Source organism: Puntigrus tetrazona, chromosome 5 (assembly GCF_018831695.1).
Source record: "Puntigrus tetrazona isolate hp1 chromosome 5, ASM1883169v1, whole genome shotgun sequence".
Classification (NCBI taxonomy): domain Eukaryota; kingdom Metazoa; phylum Chordata; class Actinopteri; order Cypriniformes; family Cyprinidae; genus Puntigrus; species Puntigrus tetrazona.
In genome coordinates, this window is record NC_056703.1 from 17,098,003 (window position 1) to 17,117,431 (window position 19,429).

The window sequence follows — 19,429 nt, forward strand, 5'->3', positions numbered from 1 at the left end:
TTTTTTTTTTTTACCATCTCTCCCCCTTCACTGAAGGTTTATGTGCTTCTTTTGCCTCTTTGTGCCGCAGCCGAGCCTTCATCTCTGCTGCCGGAGCTCCATTGGCAGGCTGCCAAAGCCTGTTAGTACAGAAACCTGCCCATTCCTCAAACACCATCCACTGCACTTGCATTAGGACTCAGCCCATCGTTACAGCTAGGCCATCAGACTGCAATCATCCCATCAGCTTTTTAAAATACTGAGGGGTGGATTCACTAAACAGTTGTGACACTATGGGATTGCACCTCAAATGCCTATGTTTCATTCACTAATCAACGACAGCTTTACTCTGGTGCAGTACTGCAGCATGAACATTTAAATGAAGCCAAAACATGTCAGCTCACTTTTTTTTTTTTACAAAGGTTGTGATGCTGTATATGGCGTAAACAGTATTTTATTTAACAGAGAACATTTTGTAGTGGTCATGGTGGCAGTGATTGATTTTACAATCAATGTACTTAGCACTCTTAGGACAAAAGCAAGTGAACCTTCAGGTAAAACTTTATTAGTGGAATATTAGTGAAATATGGTTCATCGACGTCCTGCAGCAGAACTTTGATTTTGTGATTATGACAAATATGTTGAATGTATAATCAATTCAGAAACTGAATAAAAGTTTTGTTTTTGATGCTTCTGAGACATTTAAATGTGGGATTTACACTCGCAATTGCGAAAAATATATCCAATAGACGTGCATCAAGCGATATAAATTTAGACTAATAAAATCTAATACTACCTATACATTCCATCTTCGCTTTACTACAGCATCCGATTTAATTTCAGAAGCACCCTCAGTGGTTTGATTCTGGAAGCAGGCATGCCTCAAGATATGTTTCATACATGACAGATGTTTGGTGTGACACACAGGATGTAATTAAACTCGGGGGTCTGCTAGTGCCATGAAAGATCCCGACCCCCAACTGCTCCAGGCACCTGTTAAACAAAAGATGGCTGAGAAAAAATGTGCCTGTTGGAAATAAACCAAAGCCCTGCGATAAACACCTTCAGTTCCTCACGTCGTCCAGAGAGCTCTTACAGCAAAACAGTAGCTCATATAGATGGCCTCAACCTTAATAGACATGGGCTAAAAGCCACAAAACTCTCATTTTGTTTCATGGGGTGTGTAATAAGTTTAGTCTTGAGGGAAGAACTCATAAGCAGTCATTTAAATGGACCAATATATATCAGGTTGTATTAAAAGTGTCAAGCTCACCAAATTTTTTCATTTCTCAGAAGAACTTACTAGAACATCTGAATTAGCCTTCTCATGTTTCACGTTCATTGGATTATATTTAATAGATGCAGTGAATAAATTGACTGTATTCAGGTGAAATACACCCAGTATTGAGTTATAGCAAAAGATGCACTGCATTATACAAAAGTGAATAAACCAGACAAAGTACCTGTATTTTAAATAGCCACTTAGTAAATCAGCAGCTTGGGCTGAGCTGAAAGTTAACAGAGTGTCATTTTTATGTCTTAAACCAGCTTAGCGTCTGCTATTTCTTTCCCACTGAGCTGAGCAGAAGATAAGCTGATAAACTAATGATATACTCTCAGTATGGTTTCAGTCAGCAAACAAACTGCACTATATGCTCAGTGCAGGAAAAAAGGAACTGTATATTTTTCTACAAATATTTATTGCGCCCAAGCCCTTTTAGTTCAGCCTGATGTTTGATAGATATGAACTGCATGAATTAATAAAAAGCCAGCGGCCGTTACATTTTCATTTAAGTTACTGAATCATCCCTTGGTGAGGGTCCTTGTAGACTTCATGCTTCAAATATATAGTGCTGAATCACATCTGGTGTAGGATTTAAACTTTCACATGCTATTGTTAAACAGCAAATTCATGCATTGTAATAGTGCACAGGTAGTAGCTCTCATACTGTAGAGGAAAGTGAACCATTTAAAGATCCAGCAGTATGAAGTGCTATGGCAAATGTTAAAGATTTTTTGCTGCATTTTCTACTGACCTTCATCCGCTTCACATCTACTAACGGCAAACTTACTGTAGTACATTCGGTTGAATAGCAGATTAATTAAAAAGTAGAACCACTTGAGTATATCATATAAATACACGTTCATATTTGTTTTGTGCAACTGTACATAAAGCTGTAATTTTTCCTTAGTCTTATTTTTTTCTCTCTATTCTTGTGTCGCAAGCTATGCAGTATGTATAATTATTTTTATGTTTGTATGTACTAAAAACTTTTGAAGAAAGCATAAAATCATAATCAATAAGAGTGAAGTCCTTCAAAACATCTCCCGAATACTTGTATTGTGTACTTTATTTCCACATTCAGTTAAAATATAGCTACTAAAATGCTTAAGAACAAGTAGTACTGAAACAATCTGTTAGCAGTAACACTAAAACTCAAACATATTACAGTCACATGGGCATCTATAAAAATGACTGCCCATTCTGTAGATTTACAGTTGTTCAAATATATGAGGTCAGCAAAATTGTATAATGTTTTTTGTAAAGACGTCTGTTGCATTTATTTGATCAAACATACTGTTGAAAGTATTGTAATATATTATGTTTTAATACATTTTATTCCTGTGATTTTTCTCCAGTGTTTCGTCTTACTCAAAACTTGAAAAATCATTCTAATATGCTGATTTGATGTTCAGAATATATTTGGTATAATATTTCTTATGATACATATTTGTCAAGATTTATGATGAACAGAAATGCCAAGATTTGTTTCAACAATATAACCATTTTAACATTACAAAACTTTTTTATTTTTGGAAAAAAAAACACATTTTGATAATATCTTACTGACCCTAATCTTTTTAACAGCAATGTACATTTATAAAATTTGCAAACATTCATATCTACAGTGACACAGAGTTGATAAGCTAAAACGTGCATTATTCAACAGTTAGTTTATTTTCTTCGATTTGAGTAGTTGGGTAACATTCCAAGAGTGCTGATATAAAATCCAAATAGCTATTAGTGCAGAATAAGTCTGAAAAGGGTCAATTCTACGTGCTCTTTTACAATAATTCAGATGGATTGTTAAATATGTATGAGGCTCATTGTTGTAGTGGACACAATGCGAACATTATAGAAGACCTGAAATATTGTTTGGATGCAATCTCCCTCCACGTAATAAAACGCCATAGTATTGATATTATTCATTTTTGCCTGAATTTGCATGAATCTCAGTTATCCAACTTCCGAACTTCTTTGGTATAGTATCAGACTAAACTGCCCTAGGAACAGTTCAGTCCTTTTTTTATCATACACCTTCAGCCTCTGCAGTCCTCATTTCCCACTGCACCCATCTCCTCTGTTCTTCTGCACGGTTAATCCTCATCCGAGCGTCTCAGAGCAGCACCAGAGCAGGTGTCCACGCAGTAGGGGTCACTGCTGCCTACTGGAAAGGCCATTTCCCCCTTCCCTCAGCTCTCTCTCTGGATGTATGGCAACCAATTTAGCACTTACCGTTACAGCCCTTCATGCCGGAGTGCTATTCATCTCTCTCATTATCCCCCGACTGAGAACTGCTTTGAGCCGAACAGGAAAAAGGTTGCGAGACCGTGGGCCACGGCCAATCAGAGTTTGGCCTGAGACTAACTATAACAGCAGATGTTGTTAAAGGCTTGATAAAGGGTTAGGAGGTAGTTATAGGGGAGTGTGGCGCACTTGGAAGATTTTTTAAAAATCCTTCAGCGAGAGAGGTTCTGGAGTTATTTTCGGTTCTGGAAGAGACATGGGAATGAATGTGGATTGGGGGAAGGCTGGAAGCTTAAGAGACATGTATACACGCATGCACCGCTGTCTCACACACACACACACACACACTACCTCCATCCCCTCGCTCTGTGGAAATGGCCCTATGTGCTCTGAACACTAAATCAGGTTAAGCCTCCACTGTCTCCCGGCTAGCAGAGCACTTCATCACTCACACGGCAGACAATGCCACAGCAAAGGACAATCCCTCCTCTCTGTCTGCCTCTGCATGTGCATACTAATAGATATGAGTTGTAAAATCCTTCCAACAGTTTTGTGTCTCTGTTTGATCTCTTCAAAACCACCTGGTGGAGGTTTGAAATGAATTTCACATACGTAATGTTCACAAAAACATGTTTATGTACAGTTTTGTTTCGCGTGGCATGCCTTGAATGATAATTTAATCTGAACGTGTAACCCTTATGTTCTATTGAGATTGACTTTAATCTCTGCATTAAGGATTGAAGAGATGCCAAACTACATGTTCGTCTATCCCAATCAAAAGCCACGACAGATATTATTAACCCTATAAAGCGAATTGGTTTATATTTAATGCATAAATTTCAAAGACCTCTAAAATATTGACTTTATTAAAACTTAAAATGCATTTTAGTGTAGTCTCTTTGCTTTTTTTTTTACAAAGTAAAGATAAGAATAACATATATTGCATAATCTATATTTGCTTGTTTTGTCTAAAGATGCATTAAAAAGGACTATTATTTAATATGTCTGGCTTTGTAGGGCATTATAATTAAAGCATTATCCTTCAGCTGGAGTATGCACTATTAAAGCACATATGCACTATTAAAAAGGCTGATATCCATTCTGTAATGTTGTTTTCTCAGTAACCTTCATACTCTGATGAAAGGAGATGCTTTGTTTAAGGCTGCAGTATGTACATCAGCCTGAGAATGTTTATTCATGGTCTTTCGTTGAACTTCCCCGCCCAAGATAAATATGAAGACCCTGAACTACAGATAGGGAAAAGATGTGAATTAAAAATGATGTTGTGTATTTGCGTTTTGACGGACTACATTTAAAAGTCACTGTAACACTTTTTTTTTTTTTTTTTTTAGTTCTGTGTTGTGGAAATTTAGTTTATAATTCATCAGTTATTAAATTAAAAAAAAGAAGAATCACCCCAATGTTTACATATTAAGTGTGTTTTCGAGCCCTTTGGGTCTCCCAAACCGCAAGCAGAGCATGAGGGTTAAAAGAAAAACATGAATTTAACAGGTTGACACATGTGCTCATGTAATTAGAGCACCCACATGTGAAATTCATGAGGTTTTTCTTAAGGGATTGCATCATTATTATTCTTTATGATTAGAGCTTATATGCGTTCTGGAGCAGCTTGGGTTTTACAATATTTAGAATCATGCTTCTTTCGGTATTCCTCATGTCTCAGGGTAGCGTAGCTCACATGAGAGTGTTTGGTCAGAGAGCAGGACTTTATTGACTCCAATGGCTTCTGGTTGAGGGATCTTGATGTCAGGTATGGCAGAGTTTTGTTTACCTGACCTTGAGCCTCTCAGTGTCTGTGTTTCCCCGACTGTGTGGATTAGCTACTCTTCCCCTGAGGTAATCCTCTCTCTCTTGCTCTCCCGCACGCTCTCTGACAAGCGCACGCACGCACACACTCTCTCTCTCATACTCGCCGACAATCTCACACTCACACATGCACACAACAGATTTAATTGCCCCTCACTGATCTAAAGTCTCACTACTTAAGCTGCCTTTTAATCCGGGGTGGCTGCACCATCTCAAAAGGCCCTCGACTCTTGCCGAGTTGGATTTGTCTCCATGTTCACCTGAAGTGCCAAATGCCACCTGATCATCTATCTGCCTCGAAAGCTTCTGTGAACACAATGGAACAAAGAGCAGGAGCTCTTCCAATAAAGAAGGAGCTGAGACGATTCTGTCGTTAAAGCCCACTGCAGGTGCAAGGTCTAATTGTAGCAAATTACAGTGAATGTTCAGCGCAAACCACAGTGCGACGCACCATCACCATAACCCACACCCCCACGTTCATTTGTGAGAGCGATAAAGCTTTTAATATTTTCTGCTGAGAAAGAAGTAGAGAGAGTGTTTTCGAGAATGTGCTTGAAAGGTTAAATGAGTGTATTGTGTGGTCACTGAACACTTATTGAACTAAAGGCACAGAGATTCATATTCACTTAGACCTTTGCGCTCTAAAAACGTATTGTTATTAACTTACTATAGTGGTGAATCTGAAACGCTCTAGCCATTGATCAGAGAGCATTTCATCCAGTTTGTCATTCCAACTTTATCTACTTGTTTAGGTCGTGCAGAGTGGGAGGTGCTACGCAGAGCCAGGAATAACAAATTTGGTAAACTGTTTCTCTGCCAGAGTATTATTTTTAATTTGCCAGCCAGAGGCAGCATTATTCGACAATTATATTCAACAACCTTTCATGATCCCAGAAAATATTTAGTTGTATAAATATAAACAGTGAATGTATTTAAAGAAAGAACAGAACCTCTGTTTTTTTAACAACACACACACACACACACATATGTGGGTCCATCCAAAAGCATTTCAAACAAAAACCTGAGAAAATTGCATCTTTTTGTCAAAGACAGTTAAATTCAGAGTAATAGTTAAAACATTAATTATTGAAGATAATTAACATTTAACCATAGACATTTTTTCCTCTGTAACACTAGGCAGTTTTGATTTGTGAATTGTTGAATGTTTGGTGGTCATTTTAGGACACTTGTGCAGAAACTACTTCTATCCACTCAATCCAGATGTTTTTGCTTGTTTTGTTTTTTTTAGATGCAGAGATGGTGTACTAGTTTTAGATGGTCTGTAACAGTGTCCCCTACAGTATAACTCTGGAAATACAGATTGGCATACTAATTCATCCATTGTGTCATAAATATTAATGTGGAAATAGTTAAGGGTCCTGATTTCTGTTCACTTCACTTGGTGGGACACGTTTCCGTCCCAGATAATATATGTTCATGTTTCTGGTTTCTGATATCAGAAAGCCATAAATTTCAAAATTGTATGTTTTTTTACAGCTTATTTTCATAGTAGGCTGAACTATAATGTGCTCCACAAAGATTAAAGATTATTTCCTAATGATATGTCCCCTTTAACAAATTAACAGATTTTCAACATACAAAAGCAAGCATTAGCGGCCAATTTTGGTTTTGAAGTAGCTATTAACTTAATGATAATTTGCCCTTGTCATTGTCAGTAGTGTGCTCTCAGGTCTTTGTTTGTCAAGTTAATGATCGTTAATGAGAGCGTTAAGCCTCTCTCACTTGAATTAATTAAAACATAATCCTTGTGATTGTGACAATCTCCTGCTATGACGATGACACTATGTCTGACAAGGACTTGTTTGTGCACTCATGCTAATAAAGCATTTGTTCGCAGGGGAGTGCTTAGAGCATAGTTTTCTAATTTGAAGTTGCATGGTCATTAAGATGTTTGAAGTAATGGAGTAATTGTTGTTATTTTTATTTTTTTATTTCAAGCGGTACAGAATATGTGTGTGTTTAAGATAAAAAGATATCAAGTGTCATATCCAAAGTATTCAAAACTGATTTCTTTTAAGTAATTTTAGATTCGTCACAAACACAATTTATGTAAGTTATAGTACATGAGCACTGGCAATGACTTAATTAGAAAGATATATTAATCTCAAGCCAAAATATATTTATATGAAGATAGATTTGGGGATTTATTTTACATATGCATTCACTGTCCGAAAATACCAGAAGGATTTTAAGTCTTTGATTTATTAAGGCCAGATAAGTTTAGCAAAATCAAGGCTGCTTTTGAATGGAAGCTTATCCTCCAAACATCAAAGCTAAGTCCTTCAGCTCCTTGATGGCTGCTTGTAACATTTTAGAATTTATTAAGTTCTGTGAAATCTTTCAGGATCACCTTTAAGACTTATTTCTACAGATCATGTCCTCAAACACATCAACACACGCTTACTATTGAATGGTTTGCTTCAGTTTATTTATTTACAGTAATGAAGTTTGTTTCAAACAAGGTCTAACCACATTTCACGCATACCTTTCAGAGCCACTGGCTCAAAATCACAGATTGGAAATGCAAAGACAATGAAAAAAAAACAAAATGTGCTTACTGTGTATATATATTACAATTTAGTAATGTCAATATAAGTAGGAAAGTCTTCTATGAGGCCACATGAACCAAAGAGTCAATGGATTTGAAAAAAAAGGGCTAAAAAACATGATATTTTGTTAGATCTCATGTATGTTAAAAACAAATACTTGTGGTGTAGATACAGAAGATGGACTGTTTATGCTGCATGATGTTATGATGAGGTAGATGCATATCATATGCACGGCAACAATATTTGTATCATATGCACACGTTAAGACTGCATATTATATGGACACCAAACACATGCGTGTCACATATACAGCAAAGTAAATTTTTGCATATTAAGACCATGAGTTTGTTTTTATTTGGCATACTTTTTATACACATTTTTATGAGATTAGGCTGTCCAAACAACACTTAACCTCGCTCACATTCTTTGAACAAGGATTTTTTTCAAGTCATACAGGCTAGGAATGAGATGGGAGTGAGTAAATGATGACAGAATTGAACTTTAGCGTTACATGCTTTAGCTTTCTTCTTTGGCCAGACTCACATGAGTCGAGTCTCTTGGCATTTGGTCTTAGAGAGCTGAGGGCTTGCCTGGACCACACGGATGGATTATTGTGACTGCTCTTTCTCATCCTGTTAGTCTAACCACAGTGGAATAAAGAGGTGTGCTTTTCATCAGGCTAATTTGTGGTGAAACCTCAGAATGATAGGGTTGAATTTAAATGGGCTAGTTCTGTGTGTGCGCTGCGGTAGATGCTAAAGTGATGACCCTCCATCACTGATGAGGTTGACATGTCTTGAAACATATAATTTTGTATATTTTCTTGTATAGATTTCAGTTTATGTCAGTAGCAGGTTTCATCTCACTGTTGGAACACTCCAAGGGCCTTATGATGAGGGCTGATGTATAGGTCTAGTAGCTTATCATGTGTCAGTGTAAACATATGTTATTAAAAGAAAAGATGTACTCCCCACAAAGCAGTGTTCAGAAGGGGCGTTGTGTGGGGTTTTACATTAATTTACATTTATATTGATTTTCTTGGCAGGTGTTTTCATTAACTATAAACTACAACAGTCATTTCAACAGAAAGTTACAAAGTACAACTGGTTGGTGAAATTGATTTTAATATTGTTGAACCTAACCTCTTTGATGCTGCTGTTCCTTTTTAAGTATACTTTTACTGTAATTTTAGAACTAACATGATGTGTGGGCGGTCCTGTTTGGATAATTTCAAAATCCCACCATCCACTTCTATTTATTGTTCCTGCATAGTTACCAGTCACTTGTAGTAGAATATTACAATATAAAGTATCATGTGATACTGAAGACTGAAGAAATGGCTGCTGAAAATTCAACTTTGCCATCACAGGAATGAATTACATGTTACGATGTATTCAAATGTAAACTAAATATTTTCAGTTGTATTAATACATCACAATATTTCTGTCTTTACTGTATTTAATAAACTCAGGCTTTGTTTAAAAACTAACTTTTTAATTAAACTAATTTGTTAATTAAATTATTTTCTGTTTTAATACCTCTTATCCAGTAACCACAACAGTTAAATGCCTTGCTATCATTAGAAGTGATTGTGCATTCCTACAATTTCTTGGCTTTAATTTTTTTGTCTTTCATTACTGTTCTGTCTGTTTCAAATGTAACAACAGTTTTGTGTTTATAAATGTTTAATTCATCAAGGACTCGCTCGTGAGGGCTTGTTATTGCTTTAACATCAGTAGCCACCATTTCCAATCACTATAATTTGATTACATGGCTGGAATGTTCCTCTAAGATGTGAGAAGAGAAACAAATATAAAATAAACAATACAAACCTAATAAAGGGCCTCTACCAGTGCATTTGAATGAGAGGAGCTCCAGTAATTGCCTTTAAGCCTGATATAAACGGTTCCTTTTCCCCTTTTTTCTGCAGATGTTAATGAATGTGAAAGAAGCCCCTGCAGAAACGAGGGGATCTGCACAGATCTGGTTGCGAACTATTCCTGTGAATGCCCAGGGGAATATATGGGAAGAAACTGCCAGTACAGTAAGTACATGTTCTTGTTTTTATGGATGCTTTCTTCCCTGTCCCATTTCTTCTCGCTCAGTCCATCCAGTGGGCTTTGTATTAAGTGAATTTTGTGACAGTTCAGAGCATCTGTTTCACCGGGTCCATGGAGAAGCATGCAGGAACAGCTGAGAACAGACAGTTAAACCCCCACACAAGTCACATTGTGTCAGGGTGAACGGAGACGGGAACGGTGGGTGTGTCATCTGGCCTCAGAGAGAGATTTATTTCAAATAAGATATAAAAAAACTATTAAAAATAGAAAATGCAGTGTTCTTTTGGAACGCTGTTACTAGGCGTTTCATGGGACTTGACAATGGTAAAAAGATTAGGCTTTAATTTAAGAACATGACCTCCATGGATCATGCTCCGAAAATATTGCTTAGGTGTATTCACACCTGTCTTGTTCAGTTCGTTTGAAATGAACTCAAGTTCGCGTAGCCTTTTGATGCAGACCTTTTCGTGAATAAAGCAATCGCACTCAGACCCAGCTGAAGAGGTGGCATCAGCCTGCTTCCAAACCAACTCTGGTACGGTTGAATGGATGAACCAATGAATGGATGACCTCAAGCACATGTGAGGTTTTGTTTACAGTTTCTGGTTCACTTGTGAAAAGGGCAGTGTTAAAGCAAACTGCACAAAACAAAAATTCAACATTGCATTCTGGTCCGGACCTAAGAAAGTGAACAAGCGGACTTTCCTGGTGTGAAAACAGCCCTTACTTTTTTCTTGAACCTGTAAAGATACCCTCATGCATTCACAAAGGGAAGAGATCAAAGCATTTGATCTCTTTGCAGAGGATTGATTTGCAGTTAAAGGAATTGTTCACCCAAAAATGAAAATTTACCCTTAGGCCATCCAAGATGTAGATTTGGACAGATTTAGCATGGCTTGCTCACCAGTGGATCCTCTGCAGTCAATGGGTGTCATTGTAACCTCAGCTTTACTGTTTAGTGTCAGGGTTGCATGATCTAATTCTTTTTTTTTTGTTGTAGATCAACCCAAAAGATAGAATCAGAATATCAGAATTTATGGAGGAAAGGAAAAAACAAATAATGCAATTCCACACACAAATGTTACATTAGCCAGGGATATGTTTTTTAAGCGATTATTCTGAATGCTTTTGTTTCCTTAAAAAAAACAAGTGTGCATCTCAAACTATTAACATCATCAGAACATTTAACCCATTCCTTATAGGAGAAATCTAATGCATCTAATGCATTTTTTTGCATCTAATCCCTAGTCTGGAAAATAAATCTTCTTTAAACTCCCTTTTTCCACACATTGTGACAAACACTTAATTCAAAATACATATGTAAAATAAACACAAAATTAATTACATATTAATCATTAATCATATGCACTTACACATAAAAAAAAATAGGATTCATATGGGACACCTCGTGCTCAACATGATTAGCTGTAGAGCTGCACTTACCTGCTCTGTTATCAGCTAAGTTACACACTAATTTAACTGCATTTCCTTCAATACATTCACATTCTAACTCGTATTTCTTCAGATAATACTACAATGACAACAGAAATATATACAGTTAAAATCAACCCACAAGAATGCATTGAAAAGCAAAGAACCACAGAAAGGTATGAGAAGTATTTCTTCAACTTCAGAAACTCTCGCTCAGCTTATAACTACAATAAAGCATTGATTCAAGAACATTTTTCGCAACAGAAATACTTTTTTTATTGAATAAATAAGATTCTCACATGTCGTCTCTCGTTACATTCACTTAATCTGCTTTTGCCGCACACTCTTTCCACACACGCACTACACCGCCCTCTTAAATGGGCAATACCAAATGAAAGAAATGCAGTCTTGAAACATGCTAAAAAAGGGCTACATTGACAGAATGAGAGTTCAAACAGGCAGAAAAACTCTCGCAATAATCCACATGACTCTAGTCCAACATTAAAAACTGTGTGTTTATCAGCTTACTCCTAGGTGTAGCTGTGTTTTTTTTCTTCATTAGATCCAGTTTTAGTCATAATGGAGAGCATAGGGAACTTTCTCTATGAGAAATCCATCAGCATATTTGTTTAGAGCTGTTTAAGACTGTATCATTTATAAACATGCTTTACACACGCATATTTTTACTGGAAAATGCAATGTTAGAGGACTTTATATTTCACCATTTATCTTAATGCTTGAACACATGGCTTTTGATTCCACCAGACATTAATTGATGGACTGGAGTTGTCTGGATTATTTGTTGATAATTATTTTTATTTATATTGTGACGGCACCCATTCACTGTAGAGGATCTATTGATGAGCAAGTCATGTAATGCTGAATTTCGTTTAATTTGTTCTAATGAAAAAACAAACTCATTCACATCTGGGGTGGCCTGAGAGTAATTTTTTTCACAAATCTTCATTTTTGGGTGAACTATTCCTTTAATGGCAATTGTGACAAGGTGGCGACATTCAATTTGTCACATGCCTCATATTGTGCAAACTGGAATCATATGTCATTTAACCTTCCTTCTCACTTCAGTAGTCAGCTCAGATGTATCAGCCTGATATTTTAACATGAGCTTTATGAAAGGACTGAAACACTTTGATTTTGGTATGATCAAACGCTTTGATGAAGTAGTATTTCATCACCTTTCATCACCATTGTTGCTGTTTTATCTAAATCATTTATATTGCTGCTGCTGTTTTGTTGAATAAATGGCCAGTGAGACGAAGAGAAAGATGCAGGCGGATGGAGTGTGACTGAATGACACACACACACACAGAGAGAGAGACAGCATCAGACAGAAAATGTCATTTGTTCACACTAGATATGCCTTATCGCCATGAATCAATGGGGATATTAGTTTTCTCAGGGTTATTTGAGATATCCCAAGACATTTATTAAATAGAGACAAACATCTCTATCATTCCCGGTTTTCAGGGTTATTACTTTAAACACCAGCAATTTTTTTTTATACTAGCTTCAAAAATAATAATCAGTAATATATATATATATTCTAATAACAGACAGATTCTAATAACTTAGACTCTCACTTTAATGCAGTAATTTTGTTTGCATAATTATATATTTTTAAAATAGCACAATTAATTCACAATTAATAAAAAAAAAAAAAAAAAAAAAAAAAAAATTATATAAAAAAAAAATATATATATATATATATATATATATATATATATATGCATAATAATTGTCCATCATTTATCTTGATTTGGGGCTTTTATTTTTTAGAAGATTACTTGTGGGATTAATTGTGATTAATTTGATTAATCAGCATATCACGTCATAAATCCAATTAAAGTTGTTCAGTGATTGACAGCTCTAATAATAGGGCACACACACACACACACAAAAGAAAAAAAACTGGCAGAAATAAAAAATGCTCTTACATTCCAAGCCCAGGAAGATGTGTCACAACCTTCCTAGAATGAGTTTGACCAAAGCCCTGTCAGAAAGCCTTCACTCACGTCTTCCCACACTGCTAAAATCGATTGCTGCTAAATTCCTCCAGTCATTTGACTGACAGTTTCGCTCTATTCATTTCACCTTTTTGTCATGTTGAATCACTGCCACCTCCTTTGCTTTATTATGTGTGGCAAGCTGGTGCACTGCAAATCATTTGCATGTGGAAAGTTTAGGGTTCCTCTCTTCGTCTCCCACTTTCTCTCTCTCTCTGTTTGGATTAGGAATGCTGCTAAAATAATAGCGATATTATTGTGGTCACATGACGATATGAAACAATAGGTGTTCCTGGCAGAAAGTATAGTTTTTAAATATTCTATATTTGTTTTGGGCAAATATGCTTTTCCACAATATCTGTCAAACCAGCTAAAACTGAGAGCACACATTGTTCTCGCGATCAGCTCATAATCCTGTGTTTTCTGTGCCTCAGACAGCTCAGTTCACAGTGAATGAATGGAGTAAAGTTGTTTTTGCATCATCTGTGAGTATAGCGTGTGTTTGGGAAAGCAACTTAATTTCCCTATATATATATAAAACAAAAAAAGAGGTACAAAGTTGAGGTACAAAACTTTTTTTTTCTGATTTAAAATTTCTTAGTTGAGAACATGAGTGGGAGCTCTTAATTTTGAGTTGTTTGAAAGTGCATTAGATAAAATATTTAACTATAAAATGTACAAAATATTATTTTTTACCCCAATTTAAAATTTTTATATATTTTTTTAGTTTTTTTTTTCTTTTTAAATATTGCAATCAATATCATGGAGTTCATAGCACAATTGTATTGTGAAATTGTTACATTGTCACAGTTTTACAGTCTTGGCTTTTCTTCTTTCTTTCTTCATTCCTTCATTCCTTCATTCATTCATTCATTCATTCATTCACTCGTTTTCTTTTTTATTACCCAAATTTATCCTTGACTGTACAAATACCTTTGGAGGCCGTTTTAGATCCGGAGAGCCCATACAGCTCATATATAAATCACATAATAAATTCTGCAAGTGTGTTGAGTTCTGAATTCTGGATGAACTTGTATATCATCTTTGCTTACATATTCAGACTTCATGTTCTTGCACTACAAAGTCTCTTGTGCATAAAGCTGTGAATGAGCAGAATATCAATGAAATGTTTAGTTGTCTAATGACAGGATTTCTCACTGTTTAAAATGACAAAACATGCAGCTCACAGCATATCAATATCATGCCATACTCTTAGAAGGATCTCACACTGTATGGCGTCATCTTGATGAGCTGTCAGAGTCAAATCAAAAGGCTAGTCCTTATACAGCTCTGTATTTAGCAGCGTATGTGTACACCAAGTGTAGAAGTGAGTTTAAAACTGTCTGCAGCAGCGTTACTTTTTAGTTTAGAAAAAAAATGACATTTATTTGTATGCTTTTTTATCATCTGTATGATATTTGCAGTTGACCCCATGTTGACGGGGAGCACTCTTTAAAAGGCACTCTTTAAATTGATGGTTACAGTTTCTTTGTTGTACTTGGTGTTTTAAAATGTTTTAAATGACTAAAATGTGTTGAGGAACTAGACTTGTTAAAAGCAAAGCAGAACAACTTGGTTTTGTTCTTTCTCTAAACAAATTACTGGACTCAAACAGGGACAGTTAATTACATTTTCAAGAGGTTCAGTCTTTCATTTTTGTTTCCAGCAAAGTTACCAAACTAGAAAAACATTACACTTCAAAAAAGTATTTCAAACACTTATAATTTCTGATTTATCCAGAATGCAACTTAAAATAATATTAATTAAGATACAATATTATTTTATCTATTTATTTATTATTTGTTTTTGTTTTTTATTATTGAATAGTGCTTTTTTAAAAGTTAAGTCATCAGTACAAATGTGTCAAAAAACAAGGTGTATGGTGGGTATAGCCGATAGAAATTACTGTTTGTACACTATAAAAACTATTACTGCTATAAAGAGTCTCCGTAAACCACCAGTATCAACATGTGTGTGTGTGTGTGTGTGTGCCATAGGAAGTTGGAAAACAGTTGTCAGTGGAATGAATAAAAGTTTTATGTGGACAGCGGCACAGTCAGATAATCCATCTCTTGAGAGAGCATTCATCATTTTCATCAGAGTTTTGAAATCAATATTTGGCATCTTATTTATTCCAGAAGGAGCTCCTTCAGCTTCATAAACATTTATTCTCCGTCCAACCATTAGTCTGTATAGAGTATGCCAGTGAATGCATGGAGACAGGGCCATTGCTAAATTTCATGGGGCCCGAGACAAAATTTTTATGGATGTGTGCCTATTTCCACAGGCTTATAATGTAGGCTATAACATAGAGAACTGTAGTGAGCCCAGGACAACCTATGACAAATTTGTAGAGTAGAATTCGAACATGAAAGAGAGGATGAATGAGTTTATGGTCTTCAATGCATTTATTTTGCAATTCTATAGGCTGATTAACAGAGGGTGTTAGGTCTTTGGATACTCAACATGTGCATAGGAACATGTGCTTGTGTGCGTGTGTGTGTGTGTGTGTGTGTGTATGTTGAGAAAAAAAGTCAAATGTCCAGCAAGAAACCAATCCTGATTAAAATGAAAATTCGTAAAATGAACATGTTCCTAGTTCACCCCATGCAGAGAGATATAAAAAACTCAGAAGATTTTTTTTTCTGTCAAAGTTTTTTTCAATAAAAGTAATAGAGGGAAAATCCAGTGTTCAAGGGACTTGCTAGTTTGAATAAAACAAATATAGATGTCCCAAAATGGAATTGGCTGAACTGAAATAAATTGAAACATTATTCATTTAACAGAAAGCACAGCAGGACATTATGGGCAGAAGTGCAATCTTTACCTGCTACAAATGGAAATCACATAATAAATGTGCATTTTTAAGAGCACTTTCATGTACTTCTGTAATGTCATTCAGCTTTATTTTTGGTTTCACAAGCTTCAGTTCCAGAGGTTAAGGTTCTGCTTTAGCTTTTTAGAATTATACCTTAAAATGTACCTCATGTTTTGCATGCATTAAACAAAACCATGAATAATCAAAACTGATTTCTGGTGTTGTGCTTGTGGCTGTATAGCTTTTAATCTTGACAAGTAGGAGCTAAATTCCCAGTTCTTCCTCATTAGCACCAGCGCCAAAGATTGAGGTGGACTTTAACTCAATATATGGATTATATAAGTAGGCCTGCTGAGAAATGGATTTGGCTGTCACACTGTAGCATTAATGACGGCCACTGTCTGTTGGGTTGTAGATGTATGCTGGAGGGTCAGTAAAGAAGAGCTGCATGCTGCTGCGGTGGGCGGCTAGTAGGCAGCTGATTCAAGATGGTAGATCACACGCCATGCCTTGTGTCATCGCAAGTCACATCGCTGCCAGAGAGAAAAGCAGAAAGAGAGGGATCCACTGATGCTCATACAATGATAGACAGAATATCTCTTCTGCCAGTAGTCCTTATGCTTCACAATGTGTGAGCCACGCTGAATGTTGTGTAACAGTATTATTAGGACTAATCCAGTGGTTTTGTGTGTTTGTTGTCACTAAAGCATAATTTTTCATCCATGGAACACATAGGAGATGGACAAGGGATGAAAGAATGATGACTGTAACTGTGAAGCTTTAAAAAAACACATCTCATAAAAATAGATCATACTGTATGATTCACAGATCGCATTTTATGTCGTTTTTCAGACAACATTTTCTTCTCAAAATAGCCCTTTAGAATTGAATTTAAAACGTTTTTTAAATTCCAAATCTGTTCTTGAATTTGTAAAGTTCATCACTGGCTGGCTTGATGAATGGCTGGCTGCCTGGATGGATGGATGGATGGATGGATGGACAGTCATATCGAGGAATGGTCAGATGGATAGATAGACAGACAACTTAAATGATGAATATATAGATAGAAAGGATGAATAGATGGAAATATAGACTGATGGTTGATGGACAGATGGATGGAGGTAGGGAGTGATGGAGATGGATGGATGAATCAGTGGATAGACAGACAGATGAATGGACAGGAGGAATGGACAGAACGATGGAAGGATAAATGGATGGGTGGACAGAAAGAGGGAAGGAGTGAGGCTGGAGAGAGAGATGGATTGATGAATCAATGGATAGACGGACAGATGGTGGAATGGACAGAACAATGGATGGATGGATAGAGGGAGGGAGGTGAGACAGGTAGATTGATGAATCACTGGATAGACAGATAGATGGAGGAATGAACAAGGATGGATGGATGGATGGATGGAGGGAGGGAGTGATGGAGACAGATGGATGGATGAACCAGTGGATAGTCGGACAGATAGAGGACTGGACTATGATGGATGGATTGACAGAAAGCTGGATGGATGAATAAATAGAAGGATGAATAGATAGATAGATAAATAGGCAGGTTTCTGAGTAAATAAAAGCAATCTATAGGACTTTCTATTGCAGAGACTGTGTCATCCCAAGCCTTCAGGAGCAAGAGGTTATGAGCTTATAGCACAGAGGCACAGTGTTGATTGAAGATTGGCATAATTCCCAACCCCTTTCTGAGGTTTGAACCAATAAGCTGCAGCTAAGTAACCGGATTTTTAACAACTAAGCGGATAAAATAAGATAAAATATATGTGCTGTTTCTGTGAGAAATCACTTATATATTAGTTCAGTCTTTTAACATTGTGCTTTCAGACTGCACTGGGCTTAAATTAATACTCCACAGAGAAACAAGAGATCCGCAACGATAAAAGATCTGTTTGGCATTTGTGAAGCATATCTCTTTGATGTTAAAATTGTGAAAATAAGAAAATCGGTTATATAAAAAGACAGTGAGAGAAGAGAGAAAAGGATAAGTTTTGATTTTCTTTTTATTATTATTATTTTTTTTTTTTTTGACATAATTGAACTCTGAATCCAAAGATTCTCAGCAAACAGAAATCTGTTGTGACTGTAGGTGTCATAAGTTTACTCTTGTGATGTTCCTGTTCTTTGATTCCTCACAAAACTGTCTTTGTGATTGAGGGATAAAAAGGGAAGAGGCAAAACAGAAACTTCTGACTCCTTCAAAGAGCACCAGGCAATTGAGATGAATCAATCGGGAGCTATGGAGTGCCAAGCCTGGGTAAATATTAGTATTGAGCACTCGGGGTAAAGAAAAGGCACCGGAAATGTCAAAGCCCAAATTGAATTGAAGATGTATATCAACACAGTGTCCTATGTGCATTTCCAAACAATCAGTCCAACGCTAGAAAAAAATATGTGGGAGAAGTTAGATTCTGAAGAAAAAAAAATATTAATAGATGTATTTATGGGGTTGTAACCCCAGCAACATTGTTAAATTGCACAGAAATGGAGTGGAAAATGAGGGATGTGTGTTGGTGTTGTGTGGTGATGCTGTGCATTCAGAACAGGCAGTAGGCGGCGGACACCAGGTGTCATCATGCTCATTTCATCAGCTTACCGTTTGTTTTTTACAACAGTTTTGATCAGATGGGGGACACGAACATCTCATGTGTTTGTATGGTAGAAACTAGGAAAATGACAGAATGGGAATCACAGAGATGTGCTGATGATTCAGAACTCTATGAATAGTATATATATATATAAAAAGTATGTGGACCCTTGGTTTTCTCCATCAATTGGTTATAAAAGCTTATCTACTCTTCACACATATAACACAGTATACATAAGTTTACAACCCCTAACTTATGCGTTGCATTTTCTTCATCAGCATTATTGAATGTTTTCAGAATGATCTGAAAACCAAAGTGGGAAGGTTAACTGCTAGCAACCAAGAATTCATAACTATCTTATGAAACCTATCATAATTGTTTTTGCATTGTTAGCTTAAAAACATTATTTTTGTCTGTACATGTGACATGCTGAGCATCAGACGACATTTTATGACCAAAACCAACAAATTCCAATGGGTTAACATGCTTTTGCTTGCTACTGTAGGATTGTATATATGGAGCGTTTAAATATGGTTGCCATGACATTTAATTTTAATGCAAATTGTAATTTTAACTGGAGTATAGATTTAA

At 36.2% G+C, this 19,429-nt stretch overlaps 1 protein-coding gene across 3 annotated transcripts in view; it reads left to right on the top strand.

Moving 5' to 3' along the window:
• edil3a (EGF-like repeats and discoidin I-like domains 3a) overlaps nt 1-19,429 on the top strand; it is a 127,096-nt gene that overhangs the window by 62,208 nt on the left and 45,459 nt on the right. For all 3 annotated transcript variants that reach the window (XM_043240527.1, XM_043240528.1, XM_043240526.1), the window contains one exon: nt 9,836-9,949. In XM_043240527.1, coding sequence (XP_043096462.1) covers nt 9,836-9,949 — 114 coding nt within the window. The remainder of the gene's footprint in view (nt 1-9,835; nt 9,950-19,429) is intronic.